This window comes from Sphaeramia orbicularis, chromosome 10, assembly GCF_902148855.1.
Source record: "Sphaeramia orbicularis chromosome 10, fSphaOr1.1, whole genome shotgun sequence".
In the NCBI taxonomy this organism is placed as follows: domain Eukaryota; kingdom Metazoa; phylum Chordata; class Actinopteri; order Kurtiformes; family Apogonidae; genus Sphaeramia; species Sphaeramia orbicularis.
The window spans coordinates 36,948,734-36,974,750 of record NC_043966.1 but is presented as its reverse complement, the minus strand read 5'-3'; the positions used below and the strand labels follow the sequence as shown (position 1 = coordinate 36,974,750).

At 40.6% G+C, this 26,017-nt stretch overlaps 2 protein-coding genes across 3 annotated transcripts; one reads left to right on the top strand and one right to left on the bottom strand.

The window, feature by feature from the left end:
• Positions 1–9,418: 9,418 nt before the first annotated feature.
• Positions 9,419–16,898, bottom strand: tent5d (terminal nucleotidyltransferase 5D). 2 transcript variants are annotated; one of them, XM_030144733.1, is made up of 3 exons: positions 16,563–16,898; positions 13,972–14,286; positions 9,419–13,598 (listed from the first exon to the last, which is right to left on the bottom strand). In XM_030144733.1, the coding sequence occupies exons 2-3, from the start codon at positions 14,275–14,277 to the stop codon at positions 10,194–10,196; spliced, it is 3,711 nt and encodes a 1,236-aa protein (XP_030000593.1). In that variant the 5' UTR covers positions 14,278–14,286; positions 16,563–16,898; the 3' UTR covers positions 9,419–10,193. The 2 variants fall into 2 exon arrangements, with proteins under 2 accessions (XP_030000593.1, XP_030000594.1); XM_030144734.1 differs by lacking the exon at positions 16,563–16,898 and adding an exon at positions 15,622–15,750.
• Positions 16,899–18,568: 1,670 nt separating this feature from the next.
• LOC115426624 (charged multivesicular body protein 1b-like) lies at positions 18,569–25,348 on the top strand. The gene is made up of 8 exons (XM_030144739.1): positions 18,569–18,697; positions 19,780–19,877; positions 19,964–20,110; positions 22,180–22,248; positions 22,354–22,461; positions 22,559–22,602; positions 22,884–22,956; positions 24,212–25,348. The coding sequence occupies exons 1-8, from the start codon at positions 18,682–18,684 to the stop codon at positions 24,257–24,259; spliced, it is 603 nt and encodes a 200-aa protein (XP_030000599.1). The 5' UTR covers positions 18,569–18,681; the 3' UTR covers positions 24,260–25,348.
• Positions 25,349–26,017: the final 669 nt, after the last annotated feature.

The following is a 26,017-nucleotide window of genomic DNA, read 5'->3' as shown; positions in this document are numbered from 1 at the left end:
TAATGTCTGTCTGTCTTTTTTTCCAACATCAATGTAATCATTCCATATTAACGCCATAACATTTGGTCATCCAAGTGAAAAATAAAAGAAATGAAGATCTGTAAGCATGCATGAGTTATCCTTATGAATAGATGAGTATGCAGCTTTAAATTGCAGTATTTTGTTGGCAAAGGCATCAACATGTTGTCTTAAAATGAATATTTCAGGTTACAATGTAGTCGATGAACCTGTGCTTAACCAAGTCTCATGTAGTGTCTATTATTAAGCACATGTGAAAGCCTTTTAGTGCTTATCTGAACAGGGACCTGTAAAATCAGACTATTAATGCACTTGGTTGCATTCATTTTGACAGATGTAGGGTATAGAACAATATTAAAGCAATTTCCTGACTAAATGAAACATGCCCATAATAATGTAAATCAGACAAAGCCAAGATTTATTTTAACAATTTATCTCCATCTTCCTTAAACAGGGCTATTCAGTCTATTTAGTTATCTTTGTAGTTACTCAGTGTGTTGTTCACCCTAGCGTAGTCATCTAAGGATTTTAAGGCAGTGTGATTGACTGCAGATTAGTTTTGTGCAGATTCTCAAGGAGGTCGGGTCAACCCAGGGTCAGCCACAGCTGGGATGCTCCTCCACTGTGTGCTGATCACAAAACGGTGTGTCACATGAAGCCTTTGCTCTTTAATTCTTCCTCCTGCTGATTCACCTCTGTTGCAAGTCACTAAAATGTAGAAAATGGAGCAGAAGCAGCTGGACATGTGAGCCGGGGCCCTGGTGAAGCCTGTGTGCTCCTGCTCTGCTCACATCCCAGGACAGATGTGTCGATGGAGGGTCTAGACCCCACTGACAGCACTCACACACTGTTGGTGTTTCCAGCAGACGTCCTCATCCCCCCTTTAGGCTTCTCCTCAAACACAGATTTAACTCTGCATGAACTCAAGCGTGCTCGCCATGACCCACATTTACCTCAGCCGCTCTCCAGTTTGTTAGGTTCCATGGCATAAAAGGAAGCTCCATATTGAGTTTTACATACAAAGCTGTGAGGCTCTTGCCTGGCAGGAACAGTCATGAGAGAATGCATGCACTCTTCTATACAGACACACTATGAATAGGCTACTTTCTCTGGGTTTTCTGTGTGTGAGTTTTGCCTCCAGCTTGGACTTTGTGCATGGTTTATACATTAGTGCATTCATTGTCAGATTACCAGGAAACATTTTTATATCATTATCAGTGAGTGACAGTAAAACGCTCTGCAGTCATCTCTGTAATAAGAGATTTATGTAAAAGGTTGGACCAGCTGCAGCTGCACACATCAGGCCTGTTTTTCACAGACTGCAGCAGCTGCATGCCTTCATTTATCTCTAAATCTCTATCTGCATTTTCAACAGATAATCCAGCTACGCTCGATTTGGACTTCTTCCCCCTGCAGCGGTTGCAGCCCCTCTGACCTGCATTGTCATGGCCGAGCGACGGGCTCCATTTTGTCGATATTTTATTGTATTGAGAGCGTTATGACGTCACGCCGCCACTAGATGGCAGCCTTGCCTTATTTTTATTTCAGCCCACAGCTCGTGGCATATTCTCTAGCTTTGATTAAGCTTACATTTTATTTACTGATATATTAAAAGTGTCATTACTTTTTCCCCCCCTAGAGTATGTCAGTGCATAACAGGAGACAGATCATAAATGTCAGGATGAAATATGACTTCAAAGGCCGTGCTCTGAAAAGCAGATCCCTGCAGGCTTTCACAAAATCTCCCATTTCCTCTTTTATTCACATTTCCATTGATCCCCACCTCGTACTTTCTATTAATCCGCTGTTTGATGCATTTACTTTCCTATTTAACCTGCATACAACCAGATGGTTCAATTAAAAGCAAAATACTTGGCTCAGGATATGAAGGCTGCAGTGATGGTGTGATGGATATGAAAGGAAGTGCATTATTGATTAGACTGAAAAGTTTGTGATCTCAGTATAGGTGGTCCCTTTCCTTTCTTTCTCCCCCCCATCCCCAACCCCCCCCTGGTCTTGTGATAGTCCTCCTCGGCCCCCACACCTTCATTGATCTGTCCTGTCTCCTGTGATCATGGCTTTGATACTGAGATGCAGACACACATAGACACACAGCTCCTCTCCTAAGGCGCTCTGACATCAAACAGCTAATTACTGTGGATATTATTGTATCTTCATCTGTGGTTCCTTTGCACTGCCTCTGCCTGAACCCAATGTTTGTCTGCCTGCTTATAACTGTCTGTCTGACCATCTGCCAGTCTGCCTGCTCGTCTGCTACTGCTCATCCTCTTCTTTTTCATCGTCTAGTCTGAGTAATCACAAGGGAGTTGTGGCCCAGCCTTGTACTCCCCCCCCCCCCCCCCCCCCCCAACTGCACTCTCATTCTGTCCTCTTCAACTCTCTGGTACGTCGACTAAAATAACATTATTTCTGTCTCTTTTTAAACATGTGCATATCCTATTTTGTCATCCCACGCATTTCCAGTCACTGTCTCCTCCCCGCTCTCGACCATTCATATCTTCTGTCCACACAATTCTGGTCAAGGTCCTGCACCCAGGAAGGAGTGTGTGTTTGTGTGAGTGTGTGTAGTACAAATAGAGAGAGTGGGGGAGGGAGGGATATTCTCTGCGTAATGGATAAGGATGACCTTTTCTGAGGAAGTGATTTAAATGATGTCCTTTTGTCACCAGGGATACCAGCGTGTGAATGTGCATGAGCGTTTGTTGTGGATCAAACATCAGACCTTTGCACATGCTTACACACATACACACAGTTATACTGCAGGCACAAACACACACAAATACAAGCTGTTATCAGTTACACATTCACATGTTGTTTGGTGAAAAAAAAGAAAGAAAGCCTGAGCTGGACCTTAGTGATGTTTGAAATGAACAGATGTTTAGTGGCAAGGTTCTCTGAAAAGCTACTCCAAGAGGATGTTACTGTCTAGCTGTCTTAAACTGTTTGTGTTCCACTGTTTTGTTTATCTGCGAGGCTGGATGCACTCTACAAGGGTGGGATGTAAGAGCAAGTGAATGGCAAGAGACAGGGTGAGGAGAAGAAGAAGAAGAAGAAGAAGAAGAAGAAGAAGAAGAAGAAGAAGAAGAAAGCAAAAGAGGGGAGGAAGTGTGCAGGGAGAAGAGCTGGATGCAGATGGGGATCTATTCTCTCTGCACATGCAGACAAGATGGAAATGAGTGGGCGTCTGTGACGTCAATCAGTGCACACACACACACACACACACACACACACACACACACACATACACACACACACTGAGACACTCCCCTCCTCCTCCAGTCCCATGCTAATGCATGCTTCACTGCAAACAGCAGCAGTGCCATGGATCACAGTCATAAACATCAGGACACACAAGCAGCGTCCCACAACACACATACTCAAACGCACACACCCCAGACACAAACATGAGCATACGTACACTGACATGTAAGGTTTATGATGATGTCAGTATTACAGAAAGTGGAAACCCATACCTGGTCATAGCTTGAAATAGTTACTAAAAGGAGTGAGATTATTGATAACACTATAGTATTGTTTATTCCACTCTGTGAACTCTAGAGTACTTTGTGAGGAAGGAATCTCAAGAACATATTATTTTTTCCTGAAGTCGAAAAATAATCTTGTCTGGCATGTTTTTGACCAGAAAAATGATCTGATTTTAAGAAAATATATCTAATGTTCTGACATTCAGTATACAATTATTACGTAAAAAAGTGACAACCTATTGTTTTAAAGTTTGAATTAGTAACCATATTATTTAAGGTTAGTAAAAATTATTTTCAGATCTAAAAGCCCACTGCTAAAACAGCCCAACTAAGAAGAACCCAAATATTCTTAAATATAACCAAATTGTCTTATATTAAACATTTGCTAGAATTCAAGAATAGAAGTCTGGCCCTAAAAGTCCTCTGCCCATCACAGAGGGCCCAGAAAAACACCATCATTTAAGACAGTCATGCTTATTACAAACAACAAAAACACAGAAATTTAAGACATAGAATATTCTTTACCTTAGAAGTGAGTAAGTAGTATCACTCCTAAAGTATTGATAACAGCCTTGGGCCTTTAGTGAGATATTACTGGTTACATTTTTCTTGATGTTGGCTGCAAAATCTTTTGAAGAAAAACTTAAAGTGACTTTACTGTTCTTGTGAAAAATGTGGTTGACAAAATTACGTTGACTTTTAGAAAGACAAATTCCCAGAAACAGGGCTTTTTGCGTTCTTGAAAATCCGATTTTAGCACTGAACAATGAGCACATTAACTACCATTTAATATGAAGTCTTTAAAATGTGTATCACAGCTACAGATGAGTCATGTCTGAGGTAGAATCACTGGTAAACTTGTCTACCAGTCTACAGCTGCATGTACAGCTCATTCACTCCACTGGAAATGTGCCTTTGTGTACGCCTGATTGATCACTTGTTATGTAAGCGCTTTGTCACATGGATAACATTATGAGGCCATTATGTTGCTTTTAGTTGGATTAATTAACTCTTAAGGTCTTGGTGACCCACGGATGAATTCATGAATAAATTAGATTTTTGAGATGAGCAGGCAGATGTGCAATAAATATAACCCTCCCTTTGTTTACTATATTAGCAGACGTATATAGAGTTAAAGACATGATGTGCCATTATAATCAGAAAATATAACAGATGGTTAAAGTTGGAAGCAGTGGTGCAAAGTGACATGATCGACAGGTTTGATTCCTCAAGGTTTTCTGATTCAGGCTCCGCATGTATGACATGTATTTGGCAGGTTCGCCTTTAAGAAATCATTCATCCATGTCACAGAGTCGTGACGACACAGACTTCTATCTAGAGAAATGAAAAACTATTTTTAAAACACCCCTCACTGCCTACCCAATTTTGCTTTTAAGGATGAATTAGCACATAAAGTGCATCAGTTTCAATGTGGGGGTGGTGTGTGCATATGTGTGTCCTTCTGATGAGGGGGAATTGGAGGTGTGTGTCTGAAACTAAAGATGCGGCACCCACTTGTCTTGCCAATTGCTCTATTTCTTTGAGTAAAATGGTTTTCTTGGCTGTTTTTCATGAAAGGTTTTTTTATCCCCTTGTACCCTCAGCTGGGAGAGGACTGAGTCATAGCTGTCAGGGAAGCAGGTGGGTGGGAGGCACACCAGTGGGTTGTGGGGGGTGGTAGTGAGAAGAAAGGTATAGCAGACGTAGGAGGTTCAGTTTAAAGGGAGCCATGGGGAGATTATTGTGAATGAAAGAAAGAATTATGAATGATGAGTACTATGCATCCATTTTATTACAGAACATTCAAGCAGGGAAAGTTATAATGCTCCACACACACACACAAGCATGCACACACGCACGTACACACGCACGCATGCACACACAGGTTTTAAACAACCAGGTTTATTCAGAGACAACTGATATTAAAATCAAAGGCTGCTCTCACATGAGTCTTAAAATCATTTAGGAGACATTAGGATAATAGCATGAATGGAGATCACAAAAGCTGGCTGGCAGCTATAATTACTTTGAGTCATGCATTGGAAAGAGCAACATGCTTCTGTCTTTTTAAACCTCATTGTAAAGCTTTTGTTTAATGCTTTGAGATGCTTTTAAGAAACATTGTCATATACCTTTAGTACCTTTTAAATTATTGATGCCGTTTTATATGTATGTGATTTTTGTATGGTTTTAGAATGGACTTTTCTTGTGTTTTATGTATATTTTTAGTGTGGATGTATGGCTGTCATTTCTATTTTGTGTAACTTCTGCTGCTGCTGTCTTAGCCAGGACACTCTTGAAACAGAGATCTTTAGCCTCAATGAGCTTTTTTCCTGTTTAAATAAAGGTTCAAAAAATAATAATAACAATCCTGCAGAGTTCACAGGCGCCCACAGCCGTTAAATCAAGATTTTTTTCTCCAGACCTTTTCAACTTGACTCAGATGACTAAAAGAGAAATTCAGCATCCTCTACCTCATATAATGTATGTACTAGAGTTTCCAAATAATGCATCAGACCAGGATGAGTCCTGGAAAAACAAAATACTGATTTAGTATATTTACAGAGAAGTTTAGTCTATGGGAATTGGTGCTTTTTGGGGGCTCCCCTAGTGGCTGTCAGTGGTATTACAACAATGCTTCTGCAATGGCTTCATTTTGGAGCTGAGGTCCTTGCCCCTTCTCTACTCAAGACTAAACGTACAACCAAACAGAATAAACTGCCACTTTATCTACAGGGTTTTTTTTTGTTTTTTTTGTTTTTTTTAACTGATTCTTGCACCATAAAGTAGTTGAATACATGTGTTTGTCAGTAACCAGTCACATGTTTTGTAATCTGTGTATGGAATACTTATACTATTGAATACTGTAACTTATTGGGATTTGAAGAAAATTAATTTACAATAAACTTTGCTAAAGCTGTTAAGAAATGTAATGTTTATTTTTAAAAATGAAATACATACATTTTTCACTCAGATATTGTTAGCTAACCGCAGGTAGTGTTGGCTAGTGAGCCAGCAGCTTTCCAGTTCAGTCAATCTGAGGGAAAAGTACAACAAAGTTTGTTGTTAAAAAACATAAAAAATGTGGTACTTTGGAAGACCTTCATGTCTAAAAGTCAGATTTGTGTCATTAATAAAGTAAATGTAACTAATCTTCTGTTTTATTAGTGCCAAAGACACTATTTATTATAGACATTATTTCAGTTCTCTATTTCATCACCACTAAAACCAAATATAACATTAAATTCAAACAAGAATGAATTTTGAAATGAATAGCTTTTTCACATTTGTGTCTGGTACTGATCAGCTACTAACAACGGTAGCATTGTGGTTGTACTACAGTGATGTTAGCTAGACAGCGACACACTACGCACCAACTAACAGACAGAAAAAACAAACAATCAAATCATTATATACACACAAACTCATGACCATCACATTTGTAATTATTATGTATTGTTCGAAACAGAAATAGATCCACAACCCATTCTGGTCCCTGACCTTAGGACTGGGAAAGGCAGCATCAGATGTTTGTGAAACCTTTCAGGTGTGTCTAAACGGGTACACAATTGCACAAAAATGAGTAAAATGTATCTGCTGGGGAGACAGAATGAGAGAAAAGACACCAGTGGGTGATGTTCTCTTTTTGTCTCGGTGAGTTTGAAAATGTTTATTGAGGGTGGACCGGTGGGCAGGCCATTAGGAAAATTGATGTGCATGCAGCTGTGTGTGTGTGTGTGTGTATATATGTGTGTGCTCACGTACATATGTGTGTGTGTTCATGCTCCCGCTCTGACATCACTGCTGCCGTCACTGCAGCCACCTCACAGTGACTCCCTTGTGACTGAAGGCCTGACAACCTCCCACGCTCTCTCTCCCCATCAACTCCCCTGGTCCTGCTCCTCACGCCTCAATTTATCTATAACCCTCTCCCCCCACCTCGCTCTGTCTGTCTGTCCGTCTGTCTGTCCTCTGTTTTCCCTCTGCCTCTCAACTCTTATTTTCTCCTGCATCTATCTCTAGCCACTATCGTTTTTGTTTCATGCCGCCTCCTTTTTTCCTCTTTTTTTGCTTGTTTTTCATCTCTCTCCCCCTCATTTGGTGTGTGTGGGTCTTCCCTGTCTTCCGTCATGCTCTCTGCACCCACCGTGCTGCCTGTCTCTTGTCTCTATGGAAACCCTGAGTGGACAAGAGTGGCTCAGAGGTCTGCGAGACACTGATACAGACCCCATTAGATCACAAGCTCTCTTTCTCTACCAGAAAGCCCCATGTGCACACACAGCCGAAAGCCTATAGTGTGTAAATAGATGGTGTGACCATGCCAATACCTGCCATCACATATAAACCCCCCTGTGGGATAGAAACACCCCTTTCCTCCTGTGTGTCCGTGACCTAATCAGTGGTGTGAAGCTGGAGGAAATGATGGAGGCAGGGAGAGAATAAGGAGGAAGGCCAATTGTTTCATTATACAGTAGCTCTCTCACTTAACAGGTGAAGAGTGTGAAACCACCTGATGCTGCCTCTGCACACACACACACTCACACACACACACACACACACACATATATGTATATATGTATGTATATATATATATATATATATATATATATATATATATATATATATATATATATATATATATATATATATATATTCTCATTTGAAGAACACATTCACAAAAAGACACATCTACACACACACATGCACAAATATATATCTGTGTATATCTCCCCTTTCAAGCTCACACCTCACGAACCATATTCACCTCACATTTACACATTGTTGAGCCTACTGTGTTGCGTAGACTGTGCGTCATTCGGGTCCAAACACATCTGAAGGACAGGTGATTTGCGATAAGAGGCCTCACAGACTGAATTTCTCTCCTGGGCACTGTCGTGATTTGACAGTCATGCTTAAGTGAATCATCGCAGGGGAGCATGCATGTGCTACATGCATAACATTCCATTTATTTTTGTTTAGCGGGGGTAAAAGTGGAGGGAGGCTGAATGTATGAAAACAATGAAAAGAAGGGAAAGGAAGAGGTGAAAATGGAATTCTTTCACACATTCACATCAAGGTGAAAGATGCTGTAATAGTATTGAATTTATCACATTTGGTTTGTTGAGTTTCCCTTTTATTTTATCAAAATGTACATGAATAAAATACAACAAAGGACTACATTAAAGAAGACATCAAAACAAGCAGCAATAACAGGGGTCAACAACTGAACACATACCCAACCCATTTCCCACCCCCACCCCATTAACACCCCCCCAGTGCAGTGAGATAAAGACATGCCAATGATGTCTCACATTTAGGCACTTGATTTCCCTACCGAACCATCTTTGGTCATAAGTTGCTGTTGCACGGCTTTAGATTGATCAGGTTTGAGGTGGATTTTTAGATTATGTGTCATGCTGATTCTGTGAATTAGAGGATGCCAAGAAGAGTTTAATATATGTAAACCATTAGGTGCTTGACAGATCAACATCTGCCACGTTTCGAGATGACCCAAAGATGGTTATAACCTGACCACCTCCAATGAGTAAACTTCAGCATGAAATAAATCAGAACACTAGATCATACAGTACTTCACATGATTACAGAGAGGACTCCACAAGGAAACGGAATCAAGCACTACATCTTAACACAAGTTTACCTGAAAACAATGCAGTGTATTTCCACACAATATACTGTAATCGATACGCTGTACAGTCTATTGCAAAGGCATTGTTGTTGGCATTTTACTGTAGGAACAAACCAGTTTGTTTACCACTGAGTATTATCTTGGAAATTCTTGCAAAAATAGATATTTTTTATTAAGTTAAAAGCCTTTGCGTTTCGGGATGTGATCTATATATCAAGCTACTCATGCATTGTTTAACTTTGTGTGCATACAGTATCCTGTTTGTGTGTTTGGCTGTATGTGCATGTGTGTGTATTCTGATGCAAGTATACTGTACACACTGGTAGACTAATCCCTCAATTATTTTTATTTTCTTTTTTTTAAAATAGACCCCTCAGTAAAGAAATAACAAAGATACATTGAAACTGTTTAAGAAGCATAGTAGTCACACAGTATTTGGCAGTGAGAGAACAGTCCTAATTTATCCATGCACAATATCAACCACAGGCAAAGTCCACATTCTGAACAAACCCATTAAGAACAACACAGTAAGAACATGAAAAAGTTTACAAGAATTCAAGGACCTGGAAGTGGGTGAAATGTGTGTGTCTATGTACATACAGAATGTGTGTGTGTGTGTGTGTGTGTGTGTATGTGTGTGTGTGTGTGTGTGAGTGCGTGTGTGTGTGTGTGTGTGTGTGTGTGAATGTCAACAGCTCCGTTGGTTTCCCAGGGAGACCAAAGAGCTATGACTCATGCAGTGCATACGGCATTTTCTGGAATTTTTCACAATATCGGAAGAATTATTATTTTCCCACAAAGCCCAGATAATTATATATAATCATATTAGAACCTTACAGAGTTCTCAGCGAGTTTACTGTAAAAACCCACTCAATCCCGCCCCCATAGGTCTATTATAGACCAAACAGTTTATCCCTGGATTATGTTTCTGTTCTCCAGCTCTTACTTCATGGCGAGCACCTCCCCTTGCTCGACTGTATTTCTTTTGTGTGTGTGTAATTACATGTGAATCTGCACGTGTGTTAGACTAGTCCGGTCTGTGTGTGCAGGTGTAAAGGGTAAGGTTGGTAAAGCAGAGTCGATCCCCCTTGGGGTATGTAGTAGCTGCAGTAGCTAGGTTCTGTTAGGTAGGGTGCACTGTGCTCAGCGATGTACGGGGCAGGTTGGTAGAAGCAGGTGACGTGGTCTGTGTTGGGGATAATGTTCTGCTCTCCTAGAACCTTCAGGGCCAGCACTGTGATCATGTTCAGTGTCTGACGCCTCTCATGTCCCATCAGACACACTGTGCTGTCGTCCACCACACGACGCAGCGTCATCAGATACTGGTACTTGCTTCTCTCCTCGCCGATGAAGTGGTTCTTCAAGTAGGACAGGATCTTCCTCTGCTGTTCCTGCACATCAGGGAAATCTATGAAAAAACGTGAGCACATGTAGCGCTCCAGTGTTTTTATTTGAGTCTCACTGGCTGGTCGATAGTCCCTGACCAACAGGTTGCTGTATTTCAATAGGCCGCCACCTCGGATTTCCTCAGGATTCCTGGTGGCGATCAAACGATAGCGGAGGTGGTCCATTGCCGCCTCAAAGTCCCCATACATGCTCTCTGCCAGGACCTCAACAGCAGGGACTGAGTCAGATGCCCGAGGAGTGTTGCTCTGTTCAGGCATGTCTGCGATTACCTCAGGGGACTCCTTGTTCTCCTGCACGGAGCCGGATGCCTCATCAGCCTTTGGAGAAGTTGATTCCCCCGGGTCTCCAGACTGAGAGTGAGACAGCACATGTGAGGCGGAGTTCGGAATTGTGATTGGAAAAGAGACGGGCTCAGCAACCTGAGGCAATGATGAGATAAAATCTTGGTCCTTTTTATCCTCCACCTGTAAAACAGGAACTCCTGGCTGAGGAGAGGACTCTGTAATCTGTTCCTCGCTGTCTGTGTTCAGAATCAAAGACTCCATGTCTGCAGATACCTGAGGTACAAGGTCCTCTGACTCTACTGGTGGAGTGAGACAGAGGAGGGGAGGGCTGAGGCAAGGGGAGGGTGGGCTGAGACAAAGTGGAGGAGGGCTGAGGCTAAGCATAGGAGGCGTGAGGTAAGGAGGTGAGCTGAGGCAGGACGAGGTAGGGCTGAAACTCAGAGGTGGGGAGCTGAAGCTGGGGGTGGGGCTGACGGTGCTCAGCATCGGAGATGAGAGGCAGTGAGATGGGGGGGTGAGGCACGGGGGAGGGCTAAGGCTGGGGGGTGACGGGGTGAAGCAGGGAGGGGAGAAACTGAGGACAGGAGGGGTGAGGCAGGAAACAGGAGGGGTGACACATTGGGAGGAGGGAGGTGAACTGAGAGTGGTCTTTTGAGTGCTGCTGTTTGGCTGATCCAGGTCCAACATTTTGGTCTGTACTTTCCTGTTCTCATCCTCATCACTCAGCTCAACTTCTGAGGTATGTCCAGATTCATGGGTGTTTGTGTTGGACCTTTCAGAAACTAATATGTCCACTGAGTCAACAGGTTCTGATTGTTCTGGTGCGGAGACAGTTTCTCCATGGGCGGACTGACTGACTTCATCAAAAGCCACATGAGTAGCTAGTGAATTTTCCAATACCTGAACATCTGCTTCACATGAACCCTCTGCAGCGCAATGAGATGATGATGGCTCTGGCGTTAACTCAGACACAGGATCCACATCGCAACTGGAGATTAAAGGGGCTGAGGTAAGGTCTGAGTTTGAAACTAGGCTGCTGGAAGTGTTGGGATCAAGCTCAGGGTGAGTTTCTGTCGTAATAACGGTGGTTGGGGTCAATATAGAGTCTGAAGTGGGAGATGTAATGGGGTTTGTGTGGACACTTGGATTAAAGGCTATATCAGGTTCAGGGCTTGGGCAAGGGATCGGATCTGAACAGGGAGCAGCGACAGGTTCACTTTCAGAGACTGAACTCGGGGAAGAACTGGGGGTCACTTTCCTACACATCCTCCGTGGGGGTTTTGGAGAGGAGTGTTTGAGCACCACCATATGAGACAGTCTCTCTGAGGCTTTAGAAGAGGGTGAAGAGGAGGTTTTTTTGTCAGAAAGAAGGCTGGGTGGTGCAGGTAAAATATCCTGAGTATCTGGAGTATCGATGGCATCAGGTGTGCTCTGTGTTTCATCTCTGTGTAGTGTGCTGGGACTCTCCAGTGCTTCCTGTAAGCCGGCAGGCTGCGTGTTGTGTACTTGAAGTGTAAGACATGTCGACGAGGTGGAGCAGGAACAATCTAAGCTCTGTGTGTCATTTTTATGTTTTGTTTCTGATGTTAAACTGTCTTCTGTCATTTGATTTATGTCTGTGTCATTTTCCTTCTCTGCTCGTAGCTGCTCCCCTGTCTTGGTTTCTATTTTTCTTTCATCTGCTATCGGTGTGTGTGTGTCTGCTGTTGCATGGTGGGCTGTGTTAGTGTCTGCTGCAGACACTTGTGGCATTTTATCTCTCTCACTGCTTTCCATTTCCTCACCGACATACTTTGAGGAGTCTGTTTTAACAGAGTGTCCTTTACTGTGTGACTCTTCTGCCAGGTTGGTCTGGGTTTTGTTTGAGGTTTCTGGCGGCTCAAATGGTCCCATCTGCTCTGTGAGTTCTTTCTGTTCATCAGGGGGTTTCGAGTGGTTAGATGGTTCTTTCAGAACAGAGAGTTCCTGATTTGACTGTGCTGGTTGCCTACCATCACATGGCCAGGTTTGCACTGAGTGTTCTGCCATTTTCAGGCATTTGGTCTTGTCCAAGAGTTCTGGCTCATGTCTGAATTCGATCTGAGTTGGTGGTTCTGCTTCCTCAGAGGTTTGTTTATTTTCAGAAAGTAAGTTTAGAGATTCCTCGCCAGAGATGTCCATTTCACTGAAGTGTTCTATAGTTTCTTTCAGCTCTGCAGGTGTTTTCTCATAGTTGTTTTCTTCTTCTGAGTTTTTTGCCTGGTCTGAATGTCCAATTTGCAGTGAGAGTTCTGTCTGAGATTCCTTCTCATGCACCTTATCTGTCTGTGCCGTTGGGCTGATCTGAACCCCCAGGTCTCTACTGGTGGACTTCTCTGTTTCTGTAGCAGTGGTCTGTTTAGGTAATGAGGGAGGGTGCTTATTCTGATTATCTGCAGAATGGTTCTTCAGATCAACATTGTTATTTTTGTGCTGTGACTCCTGTTGCATGTAGGACTCCAGGAGACGGTCCAGAATGATCTGGAACGAGTCGACACTGAACTCAAATTGCCTCCTAAGCGCACTTACAAATTTGAGTTCCAGGTTTTTCCCGCTGTTATTCGAGAGTGAGATGAGGCTCCAGCGATCGTGCTCATTGAAGACTTTGACCATCTTCTGGACATAGGCTTCCTTCATCGTGGCGCCACTGATCCTCTCTCTGTTGACCCCAGCTGGTAGGCAGTCCAGCAGGCAGCCCAGCACAGACTCCTTTATCACCTGTGAAGAGAAAACTGTCAACAATAAGACAGGTATGACTGATGCCTGCAACCACACAGCAATAATGATTGTTTTTATTGAATTTGATATCACAACGCTCTTACGTTTCACTGCAGATAAAACAATAAGCAGTACTATTGATTCAGCTGTTTCACAAGGTAATTATTGTTAGGATTAGAATGATCTTATTATTAATGGCACAAAAATCAATATCACAACACTGCAGAGAAAGCATCGATTCGATGCTGTGCTTAAGATAAGGCAGCTGTGTGAGCAGGTTAAGACAGGGCCTTAACCCAGGTGCTTAGGTGTCTTTACACTGAGCTGCTTCCTTTCTTCGTCAAACATCAGAGTAATAGTCAGTGCACAATACCTGGAATTCTTCCTGACTGGGTAACTCCACTCCAAAGATGATATCCAGGTCTTTGTAGCTTGTTCCGTTGTCTCGCACTAGGACGTGGCTGGCTGTCGAGCCATTCAGACGAACATCTCTTACTGTGATGCCCTGTTTCTGCAGCCGGGCTCTTACAGCTATGATGATGTCTCTAGGTCGCAACTCCAGTGTGGGAAAGTTTCCCCGGCCGTGGATTGGAACCACGTCTGATAGAACCTGATGGAGAACCTCCACCTGTTCAGCATTCAGGCTGTGGAATCGCTGACTGGATTTGGTTTCAGACATTCTGCTGCCCTGAAGGGAAGGAGAACAACAACAGTAAGAGTTTATTAAAAACTCCCCACCATAATGTGCAATGTGCTTAACTGTCTGTGTTTGTGTGTTTGTCTCATGCACACACTTAGCGCTCGCTCACACTCATGTGCACACTCCCTGCCAGTCTGCTGTCTGCAAGTCACAGCTTGGCTGACAGCTTTTCCACAATGCTAATGTAACTGCATGTGTTGACAAGCTGACACATGGAACCGTCCACATAGATCTGCTTTGCATAAATATTCCTTCACTGCTCATTGAGATCAAAACAAATTAAGATGAAGCATATTTTTGTTCAATAGCAGTCAGAAATGCATAACCATTTTTAATGTAAGAGAACTGTACCACACCAGTTAGTATTTTTATTTACAGTCATCTCATTGTTTTATAATATGGGGATTGGAATCTACTTCACTGTTTCAGCACACTTTAGATAAAACACGCACATAAAAAATATATAACAGGGTAAACATAAAATTAAGGACAGATTTAATCTTTGTTTATTGATTGTTTCCATCAGGGTAGCAAGGGTTAAGCTGAATGAGTCATCACCAGCAGACTGCATTAATCACACAAACGTCACTAATTAAAGACACACATCTGTTTTTGTGTGCAGCAGCACATGATGTGTACAAACAATAACTCCCACACGCAGTTGTGTTCTGCACACGCAAGCTTTTATACAGCAAATTGTAACAAATAGAAACAAAGGGAAATTAATATTAATATAAGCCAATTATTTTTGTTTTGCTTTCACATGTGTAATCCTACTGGCATTTCTGTACAAAGCCTTTGCCTCTAGACTCTATCAATCTTTCTTTACAAACTAGACAGATTTTTCAATAAGCCACACAGCATTTGCCTAATCAAGTCAGCCAGAGGACTGTTATGTGTTATTAGTGTGTAGTTGCTGGTGCATGTCAAAGTGTTTGAGTGGAGTGAGTGCTTGTATCTGAGAGTGGAACTGTGGTTCATAGCAGTCCATTATTATCTGTTGTTTGCTTTAATCAATAGTTGTCACTCAGTGCTACAGATGAATGCCACTGATTGCTATGATTGTCGATACCAAGAGGGTAAACATCAGGATACTAATGAGCAATAATGGGAGGCTTTCTGGTCGTAGTTTGTCAAACATCAGCGGGCTTTACTCTGCAACAACCACAAACAATTTATTTGAAGTGATGTTCAGAAATATAGTAATCCCTGTAATCCAGACTATTTACTGTATTTCAACACACACAGCTTCTGTAAATCCAAAAAGGTACAAATACTAAGGCTAAATCTTTGCTTGTTTTAAAGAAAAGTGAGTGTGCTTACCAGAAGACAAAGAAGCTCAGTCTGAAAACACCAAACTCCCAAAAAACTGGATAAAACATCTGTCTGCACCTGACTTCAGCAAAACTGAAGAAAACACTCTTCATCCATCCAGAGTTAAAACATCTCCATCCAGATGTTGACAATGATCACACACACACACACACACACACACACACACACACACACACACACACACACACACACACACACACACAGTAAAAACAGGAGACAGAGTGGCACTGCAGGACTGTTTTCCAGCCTGCCCCCCCGTATCTCCCCTCCCCTTTCGCACATTTCTGCAAACTTGCAGCCTGAGTGACTCATCCAGGCGTATCGGCTCAGCTTGCACATAATCTATGGCCACTGAAAACCCAACAAATCTGAGGGCGTCATGCACACACTGGAGGACAACTAAAACAAACAAACAAAAAGGACAAAAATACTGTCTCTGGAATTGGCAGGCTTATGTCAGACAGAAACACAAACACACAAGTCTAATGTGTGACCCTGACTTTTTAGAGTGAAATTTCTCTCCAATAATAAAGGACTTTCATCACTTTCATGCACTTTCATACATGGCAAAGTACTTATGTTCAATTTTAGTTTGATATTACACAGTCTACTCTAGATATTTAACTTTTTTCTTTTCATTAAGATGTGTGGCTGTAGTGCTTGTGCAGTTTCCCAGATCATCATCCATAAATTTCCTGGAAATGACCCAGGGCTCTGCTGAGTTTCCCTCTGCCCTGCTGCTCTTCACTCTAATCGCCTAATCACGCACTTACTTACACCTGAGATACCACATGAACCAAAGTAGCTGACATACTAAAGGGCAGCGGTGGTCTTCTGAGGACAGGGATTAGAAGTACATTAGGCAGATGATCCATTCTGCCTCACCAGAGTGAATGGACAAACTTAGCAGATCTGACGGCTCGTCTTACCTGTTGCTGCGGCTTCTGAAGGAGCGGCTGCCCCCGGATTGGACTGCGGAATGGAGCTTTGGGTGTTCGGCGTGTCGGCGGCGTCTCTTGTCCGTGGGTTTGTTTTCCTCTCCCAGTCCCTACCCACTGTGCTCAGACTCGGTGCAGCTGATGCGGCTCTGTCCCTTATAAGGCAAACGAGGCTGGAATCTGTGAGCGGGTTCATTCGGGCGCTGTCCAGGAGGCGCGTGGTGCTGAAATGAAGACTGGAATCAGTCCTCGCGCTCTTGTTTTCTCTCCTCCGGCCGCCCGGAGCGTAACGCAGTTTCCATAGCGACCTGCCGTCATTCAGTTATGACTAGGGTGTGCGTGCGTGCGGCTGTGTGTGTGCGGCAGTCGACGGTCACAACAATGATGGTAGAGTTGTGTGTGTGTGTGTGTGTGTGTGTGTGTGTGTGTGTGTGTGTGTGTGTGTGTGCGCGCGCATGTGGTAGTGATGGTGGGATGGGGGGGGGCATTAACAGGTGTCAGGGATAATTCCAGTATGTGTGGCAGATCCAGAGCTAAATCCAGCACCTATATGAACTATAATTGTCAACTTTAAGATGTTCAGGTAGCCCATCACCTGATCCCACTGACAGGGCTGGAAGTGACGTGAATGGATGGAGAATGTATGCATTTTGTGGGGTGTGAATTAAAGTTTGATTTCACCTCAGATGGCTGTGCTAAGGTGGAGGCAAGGGATATTAAATCCTTCTGGTCTAGACCTCAAGGAGACCACTTCAGAGAAACCATCAGTTAAACAGCCAAGTTGCAGTGTTAGGGAATATTTTCACTTCTTCACTCTCCCTCACACACCATTATATTTAGGGCTGTGTCCATATCAGAAAATACAGTATGAGTCATCCATGCTGCTCCCTCCCCTTGACCCAGCCGTTAATCCCCCCCACCTCCACTACCGATACCACCACCACAATCTCAGCCCCCATTCGGCCGGCTGCTGCGCGCTCGCGCGCGCGCACACACACACACACACACACACACACACACACACACACACACACACACACACACACACACACACGAACCCCATTCCCCCCAATTTGTCTTTTTTGACCATCGGTGCTCATTTTCTCCCCTCGTTCTGCTATGTGTCGCTTGTTTCATCTCTTCTGCACCAATGAGCCCAAATCTCTCGCTCCTCGTCAATGTTCCCATCACAGCCCGGTCCAAACATCCCCCCCCCCCATGCAGACCCAGAGAGAGCACTAAAAACAGTAGACCTGCAATTATACTCGCTGATGCATCAAAAAATAAAGTTGAAAGCATGATTTAAAGCGTGTGAGGCAAACTGCGAGTGCCTGTGTGGAAAAGGTCAATTTACTCCTTCACGAAAAAAAGGATCATGACGTCACTAGACGTGTTCCACAACGTACCGACACCGGGAACAAACTATTTATAGCAAAGGATGGAACTTGTCTGCTGTGGACACGCGCAGCAGACTACTTCTCCTACGGCTGTGACGTATGATGCGCGTGCACGACATGCAAAATCGTGACCGTGTGACGACGGTGAAAGATACTGGCAAGTCCTATCAGCGATGGCCCTCAAAGACAACGACACACCAAGATAATTATGACATCTGGGACAAACTCACAGAACAGGAGGCCGAGATGAAAATAGAGTTTTATGTGTCGTGGTAAATGATCTATTAATAGTGTATACAAAGATAGATATGTAAGGAAAAACAGAAAAATGTGTGGAGAAATGTGTCAATAATTTATGCTTCTTTGGGTTCGCTATCTGCGCATGTGTTGTTTTCTTCCCCCACCGATTTGTGAATTTAAGTGTTTTCACGCATGGGTAAACAACAAAATAAAAAATCCTGAACAAACCAAAACCACGAACATATTTAAATCAAACAATTTAAAATACATTTGAATAAAAAAAGCCAGTTATTGTTCCGCCGAAGTCCAGTTAAAAACCAAAGCGGAAGTGCGTACACGTGAATCATCTCGCCTCACTGTCGCGGCGCCTCTGGGAAAAATCAAAACAAACAGCTGTGGTGGGACACGTTAGCACGACACTGTTGCTACCCTGTACCTGTACATCACCAGAGTCACCACCTGAGAGCTTCATCATGTCGAATATGGAGAGTATCCTTTCCTCTTGTCTAACAGACTACAGTGCATACAGTCACTAGCATTAGCAGTAGTTAGCCAGATGTACACTGGGACTGTTAGCTCATTGAGTAGCTTTTGCAATGTCACTTCAAGCTCGAAGGAGTACATGATAGGTTAGCTGCCTGACTTTATATTAAACAAATAATTGTTTATTATTTCGTAAAAATAATGTTTTGTCTTGTCTAGCCCTGTCTAATTAAGCTGTATGTCTTTTGAAGTATTTCTTTTTCTTTTCTTTTTTTTTTTTTTACCTGAATATACAAGTCGTTCCTACAGTCACTTTTCTGTCCCTATAATTTACTGATACATATTCTGTCCAAAATGAGCCACATCTTTAGAAGAAATTGCTTACATTTATATATACATTTATGTGTATGTTTGTCTTGTTCATCACTTAAGTACAGATAATAGTAATAGTAATAATACTGATGTACTGTATGTATTTAATGCCATAATGTCCCCCGCTCATAGTAATCACTACTAAGAAAAATAAACCATGAAATGACAAAAACCTCCAAAGATTATTTTATATATTGTTACAGACGAAGCTAAACTGCCTCTATTCTCTGTTGTAACATTTCACCATATTCTTTGTTTATTGATCTCCCTCTGTTATTATGTGGAGTATTGCATTCCAAAAAAGACTTCATACAATTCTACTGAGACCATTTTCAAGTGTGACATATCCCCCCCTTCATCTGAAAACTAGAGGCAGACCAATCACTACTACCTTTTATAAAGTTCTAAAGACTTAAACTTATGCCTTATTAGTTTATTTTATCTAGATTGTTTTTCTGGCAGAGTAAAAAACAGAAATTTCTCAAGCTAAAATGCTGGTCACTGAAAAGACCTTCTTTCTAACCTGTGTTTAATGAATCACTACTCTTAATAGTTATCATTGAATTAATTCAGAACTTGTCCAATATGTATTACCAGAACACAGATTGATAATAACATGCAACATATTTCATTTTTCCAATAGTTATGAAGCCAAAATCTTACTGTATACAATCAATGACCCATATATTACTACCATCCCTTGACTCATAATTAAGAACATTTATTCAACCTGAAGTTTGCTGCCAAAGAGCTACAGCGCAATTCCAAAAAATGTGACAAAGAAGAGAGGGCAGAGAAGTCTAAAGTGAAGCAGGTGGGTCTGCTGAAGCATGAAGTTACTACAAACTGAAATGTGAGGAAATTTTGTATGAAGTCCTTCTTTCTCCTGTTGCTCTTCAGGCAATCCAGAAGGGTAACATGGAGGCAGCCCGGATCCACGCAGAGAACGCCATCCGCCAGAAGCATCAGTCCATTAACTTCTTGAGGATGAGTGCTCGTGTGGATGCTGTAGCGTCCAGGGTCCAGACAGCCGTAACTATGAACCAGGTTGGGATTTCAGCTCAGTGGTTTGTTGCAGACAGAGTGTGAAGATCCATCTCGGTTATGCTCTGTGTAACAAATAATCGAGTAGACATAAAGTTATCACTGTGCACAACAATGCTTATTCATCTCTACAGAAGCATCATGTACAAATGATCAGGAGGTCTTTTTTAATATCTAAATATCTAAACATACAGTACTGTGTAAAAGTCCAAGTCCAATATTAGGTTTGTTGGTTTAGTAAAGTTCAAATGTATTTAATATATATTTTATATCATGTAACAGTAATTATATTGGGCGATATAAATTACAAACTAGTCAATATCAGTATAAAAGCAATACGATTACAAAAATACACCACCAGGTAAGTTATGTATATTTCTCATCTCAGCTGACGTCTCATTTTGCTTGTAGTTTGAAAAATTATTTTAACAAAATGTTTTTATTTCAGGATGGTAAGAGTTCCACTTCAAACACATTTTAGGTGTTCTCTAAGAGCACATTCATACATTGGACCATAACTTACAACATTAAAAAAGGGATAACAAAAAAGGTCCAGTGTCCATGATTTTTTATGGATTTGCTCTAAAATGTAATGTGTCTGTCCTTAGTTCATGGACCATCACCACGCCAAGGTTTATGAAAATCAGTGGTTTTGGGTAATCCTGCTGACAGATTCATAGATGCGAGTGATCACATAACCTCCTTGGAGGAGATAAAAATAGTGAGGATATTGAAGCATCTTACACAGATGAGGCAGAGACAGTTAAGAATAAGTAAAAAGGAGCATCAGACAAGAAAACAAAAACGGCATTTACATAATGTCACAAAATGTACAGTAGTATTAGCTATTCACTTGGTGGTGTTTGTGTCTTCTGAATTACTTTAATTAAAAAACTTTGTAAGAAAGGCCTAATCTCATGAAATCGGATTTATAGAATCCAAGATGGTATCACTGAAAACATATTCTTAAATCACCATCTCATCCTTTGTGAGACACGTGAACCCCAGTGAAAACCACTGGAACGTAATAGTGTTCCATAGCTAGTGTCAAATATGTTAACAGGAGCTTCTGACTTTGAGAGAAATAACAAAGCAAACAGGAAAATTCACATCTGTAATTGCCTAGACCTTGACAATAATTTTTTCTTTTAGTTCAAGATTTGCGGATTCCTTAGTATTCATTACTTTCATTTTGATGTTCTATTCAACAATTTTCTAGTCTCTAATGGAGTCAAAGATAGATGATTCTCTTTACATTTAGTTTAGTTTATTAGTTTTGATCCCCATTAGCTGTTGCACCTGCAGCAGCTACACTTCCTGTGGTCATTAAAAGCACAAAAACAAAGCACCACAGTTCCCCACAACTTGCTCAACAAACAGGATGTATATTCATGCAACACAACGACACAAAAACCAAAATTCAGCAGCAAGCACACAATGCAAAACAATTACAATAACAATAATAGCACCAACAACAAAAAATGAATTAATAAATAAAATAAAACACAAAAAACAAAAACATCAACAGGTGTGAGGTTTTTCCAGTTATTATACCTTTAAAAAAATCTCAATCATTTGGAGGAAAATGAGTTAAGGCTTATCATTTAAATCACACAAATAAGGCATCTGACTTAAGATGCCCCAAAAAATAATTATATGGGAAAACTGAAGAAAACAGTAATGATAAGACAGGATGAAGAGCAAGGACATCAATGCAACATCAAAACATTATGTATATAACATTAATATCATAACACTTCCCTGTGGACATGAGGTTTATTACTTAATATCAGTAGAACAAGATTAATATTTAATCAGGAATATTCTTTTGGAATATTTGCTGCTCGGATGGAGACAAGTGGTAATGACAGTATCTGGTTAAAGAGGTAAAAGTGACACCTAGTGGAAACATTAGGACACGACATGTTGGGCTTTGTCTTTGATCAGTCTGCTCCCTCTCTTATTGTAAACACCCTCCTCAAGTGTCAAATCAGCACACACAGGTGTAGTTATGAGCATGAGCAGTTACAGAGTTTTAAAGACTTTATTTCATTCTCTGTGTTATCATCCAGGTGTCTAAATCCATGTCTGGAGTGGTCAAGTCCATGGACGCTACACTGAAGAGCATGAACCTGGAGAAGGTGAAATCAATCACCCCAACACATGAGGACAGACAGAAACATGCACAAGCAACTTAAATTAGAAAATAATCCTCTTTTAATTACTTTGGATTGCTACTGTAACAGATCTCAGCATTAATGGACAAGTTTGAAAACCAGTTTGAGACTCTTGATGTGCAAACAGCTCAGATGGAAGAGACGATGGGGAACACGACCACTCTGACCACACCTCAGGTAACACTTCTCACATCCAGGATACAGTGTTCTGTCTGTGTTGCAGGCCCACCACGTTAGGTTTTGTTTAAAATTCTTATTTGCTTGGAATATTTAGAATGAAGTGGACATGCTGTTACATGAGATGGCTGATGAAGCAGGGTGAGTACAGCACGTATCTACAAACAAGTCAAAAACTGAATGAGCACCCAATGGAAACACATGCTTTTAGACAGAAATACACAGAATTAACAGGAATGAATGACTCGCATGAAAATTTGTAAACATAAATCTTTACCGTCTAGAAGACTCTCCTGTGATATAAAAAAACCATTATCAACACTGAATTTTAAAATAAACTGTTGTCAGATGCACTTTGTTTGCAACATTATCAACAGAAGGACAATTATCTAAATGTCATTTATGTATATTTCTTGCTTCAGCTTGGATCTGAACCTGGAGCTCCCTCCAGGCCAGACGACCTCACTGGCTTCATCTGTGGCATCAGTAGAGCAGGTAACACTTATACACATATTTCTGTCCTATTTTATTCACTGCTTTTCACACCAGAATTCACACTTCATTTTAAACATGTTAACAGTTAGTTGCAGTTGCAGGTGGCTTTGTGTCTCACAATTTCAGTTTAATGAATTTCCAGTTTTATTTATATAGTGGCAAATCACAATACGTATGTATCTAAAGACACTTTGCAAAGTAGGGTCAATAATAATAACTTCTGTGGGATTAATGATGATGATAATAATAATAATAATAATAATAATAATAATAATGATAATAATAATAATAATAATAATAATAATAATAATAATAATAATAATAATAATAATAATTACACAAAAGTGAAATAGAATACAACATTTAGTGATAAACATCACATTGTGATAATCAAACTCTTAAAAGTGTGTTTTTGCAGTGGTATTGTACATATGTGGATCATCTGACTGAGTGTTTCAAAGCAGCAACAACACACTTATGTAATTTACATTGAAATAAATCTGCTGTTTTGATTTACCTTTTGACTTTCTCATCAAGGCTTCTATGAGAGATTGTAAATCTACTCGTGATTCAGTAACACAAGCATTTTCCATAGTTATTCTGATGTTCAGTTCTAAATTTACAGATTAATTACTTTAATTTAGTTGTTCAACAGTTTTACAGCTTCTGATGGCGTGAAGAGTAATTTGAGACATAAAAATGCATTTTCTGTGTCAAAATTTTTTAGGAATACAGATGAAGATGATATCAACCGTTTAATTGTCTATCAGCTTTTCCCTCCAAACTATCATTTAGGTTAGATTAGATTACATTAGATAACAGTAGGTGAGACTTTATCGATCCCACAACAGGGAAATTCTCTTGTCAAGGCAGAAACAGATTAAAGTGCAAGAAAAACATGTGCATGCGTAAAGATAGAGCAATAGACGAACTATATCTATATATGTGTATATGTGTGTGTGTGTATATATATATATATATATATATATATATATATATATACACACACACACACATATATAGTAGTAGTAGTTATAAGTAATAAAACTCTATAAGTTATATACACATTTACATGAGAGTAGATTGTTATTAATTATATTGGCTTTAAAAAATGAGTATCTGTCAACTGCCAGAATTTTGTACTCATCTAGTGTCATCTTTATGAATCAAAATGATTTGTTTTTATAAAGCAGCTGATTTTTTTTTTTTTTTTTTTTTTTTTTTGCGCACTAACGCCCATGTGTGTTGTTGTCAGGATGAGCTCTCGCAGAGACTGTCCAGACTGCGTGACCAGGTGCGATAACGCTGTTAAAATGAGCAGGAGGTTGAAGAATCCTACCTCAGCCTCGGCACATGTAGCCCCTCCAGAATAATATTTATTTTGCATATCAATGGTTAATATTTATTCAGAATATGGGACTCTTGTCTAATACTTAATACCTCATTGCAACTGGTTGTGTGCGTTTTGTGGATTTTTATTTATTTGTATCATTTTTTGACTGGCTGACTGGATATCGCTAAAAGCAGCTGCATGACTGAGGATATATGAACTATTATTGTTGCCTTGTATCAGTATTGCTCCCAGTTCTGGCTGCATGGCTGAAACCCAAATATGTACATATGTGATATATTTTGCTGTAAAAGAGGTTCAATTAGGGCTGGGTGATCTGAACAAAAACCATGATTAAAATATTTAAGTGACTACCAGTCATTATCATGATGAATATCATTCATTCATTCATTTATTTGTTTCGAGCATAAGAAAAACCCCCCAAAACATTTTAGGTGTACAAGGAGCCAATAGCAAAGCAAATACATTTATAAGTAAAGGTGATCAAGACAATATAGCAATTCCCATGTACACTATTAATAACAAAATAAATTCAGTGTGTACTGCTCAACTTTAAGCTTTAACGGCTGATTTTTGATTAAGCTTTGTGTTTGTTGTGTGTTTACTATTTGTGAAGGACACAACAAGATAAAGACAGTGCAACTACGTCAAAGCAACGTAAAAGTCAGAACAAAACAAAAAAAGACACAAGACAAAAGCCTAAAAAATGCAACAGGAAGAAAATGGGACAAAAACATGTAACCAATAAAAAAATAACATAAAAGATGTAACAAGATGGAAATGATGTAAAGGACACAACAATGCAAAAGATAAGGACAAAAGATGCAACACGTGCAAAGCACCATAATGTAATAAGATGAAAATGATGCAACAACGTATATAATAAATATCCAACAACATAAAAACGACACAAAAAGATTAAAACAATTGTAAAGACAGAGCAAGACAACAGTGATGCAAAAAGCAAAACCATCATAAGGATGCAACGAGATGAGGCAATAAGATCAAAAGGATATAAAAAGTAAAAAAAAAACAACACAAGAATTCAACATGACAAAAATGATGCAATGATTCAAAAATTAAAAAGACAAAAGATGAAAACAAAGCACAACAAAACACAAACACACATGTAATGTCATCATTTAATGCTTATGTTTATTTTATTTATTAGTGGGAAAGGAAAATGTTGAATAATAATCATAAAAGATAATGATATTTAGGATTTAATCAAATTAAAACCTAAAGTCCAAAGAAAAATCTCCTTAACAAAATTTATTGCAAAAATAGAATTCTATCATGACGTTACTGTTTTATCACCCAGCCCTCAGCTCAGTGTTAATGTTGATATGTAATACACACTTATATGCAAGGAGAGTCTGTCATTAAAAGAGTTTCTAACATGTTTGGCATGCCTTCGAGTTTTTCCATTGTGCCCCTCCTCTGTCTCATTTCCAACAGAGAACAGATGAGAGGTCAAAGGTGTCACCTGTAGAGGAAGCGGGCTTCTGCCGCTCGCATGCCAGGGCCTCATTACATACATACACACACACACACACACACACACACACACACACACACACCCTCACACACACAGACACACATGGTTGGACGTATCCCAGGGGGCAGGTGAGACTCAGCTGGGAGCCATTACAGGTGTACAAGCACACACACACACACACACACACACACACACACACACACACACACAAC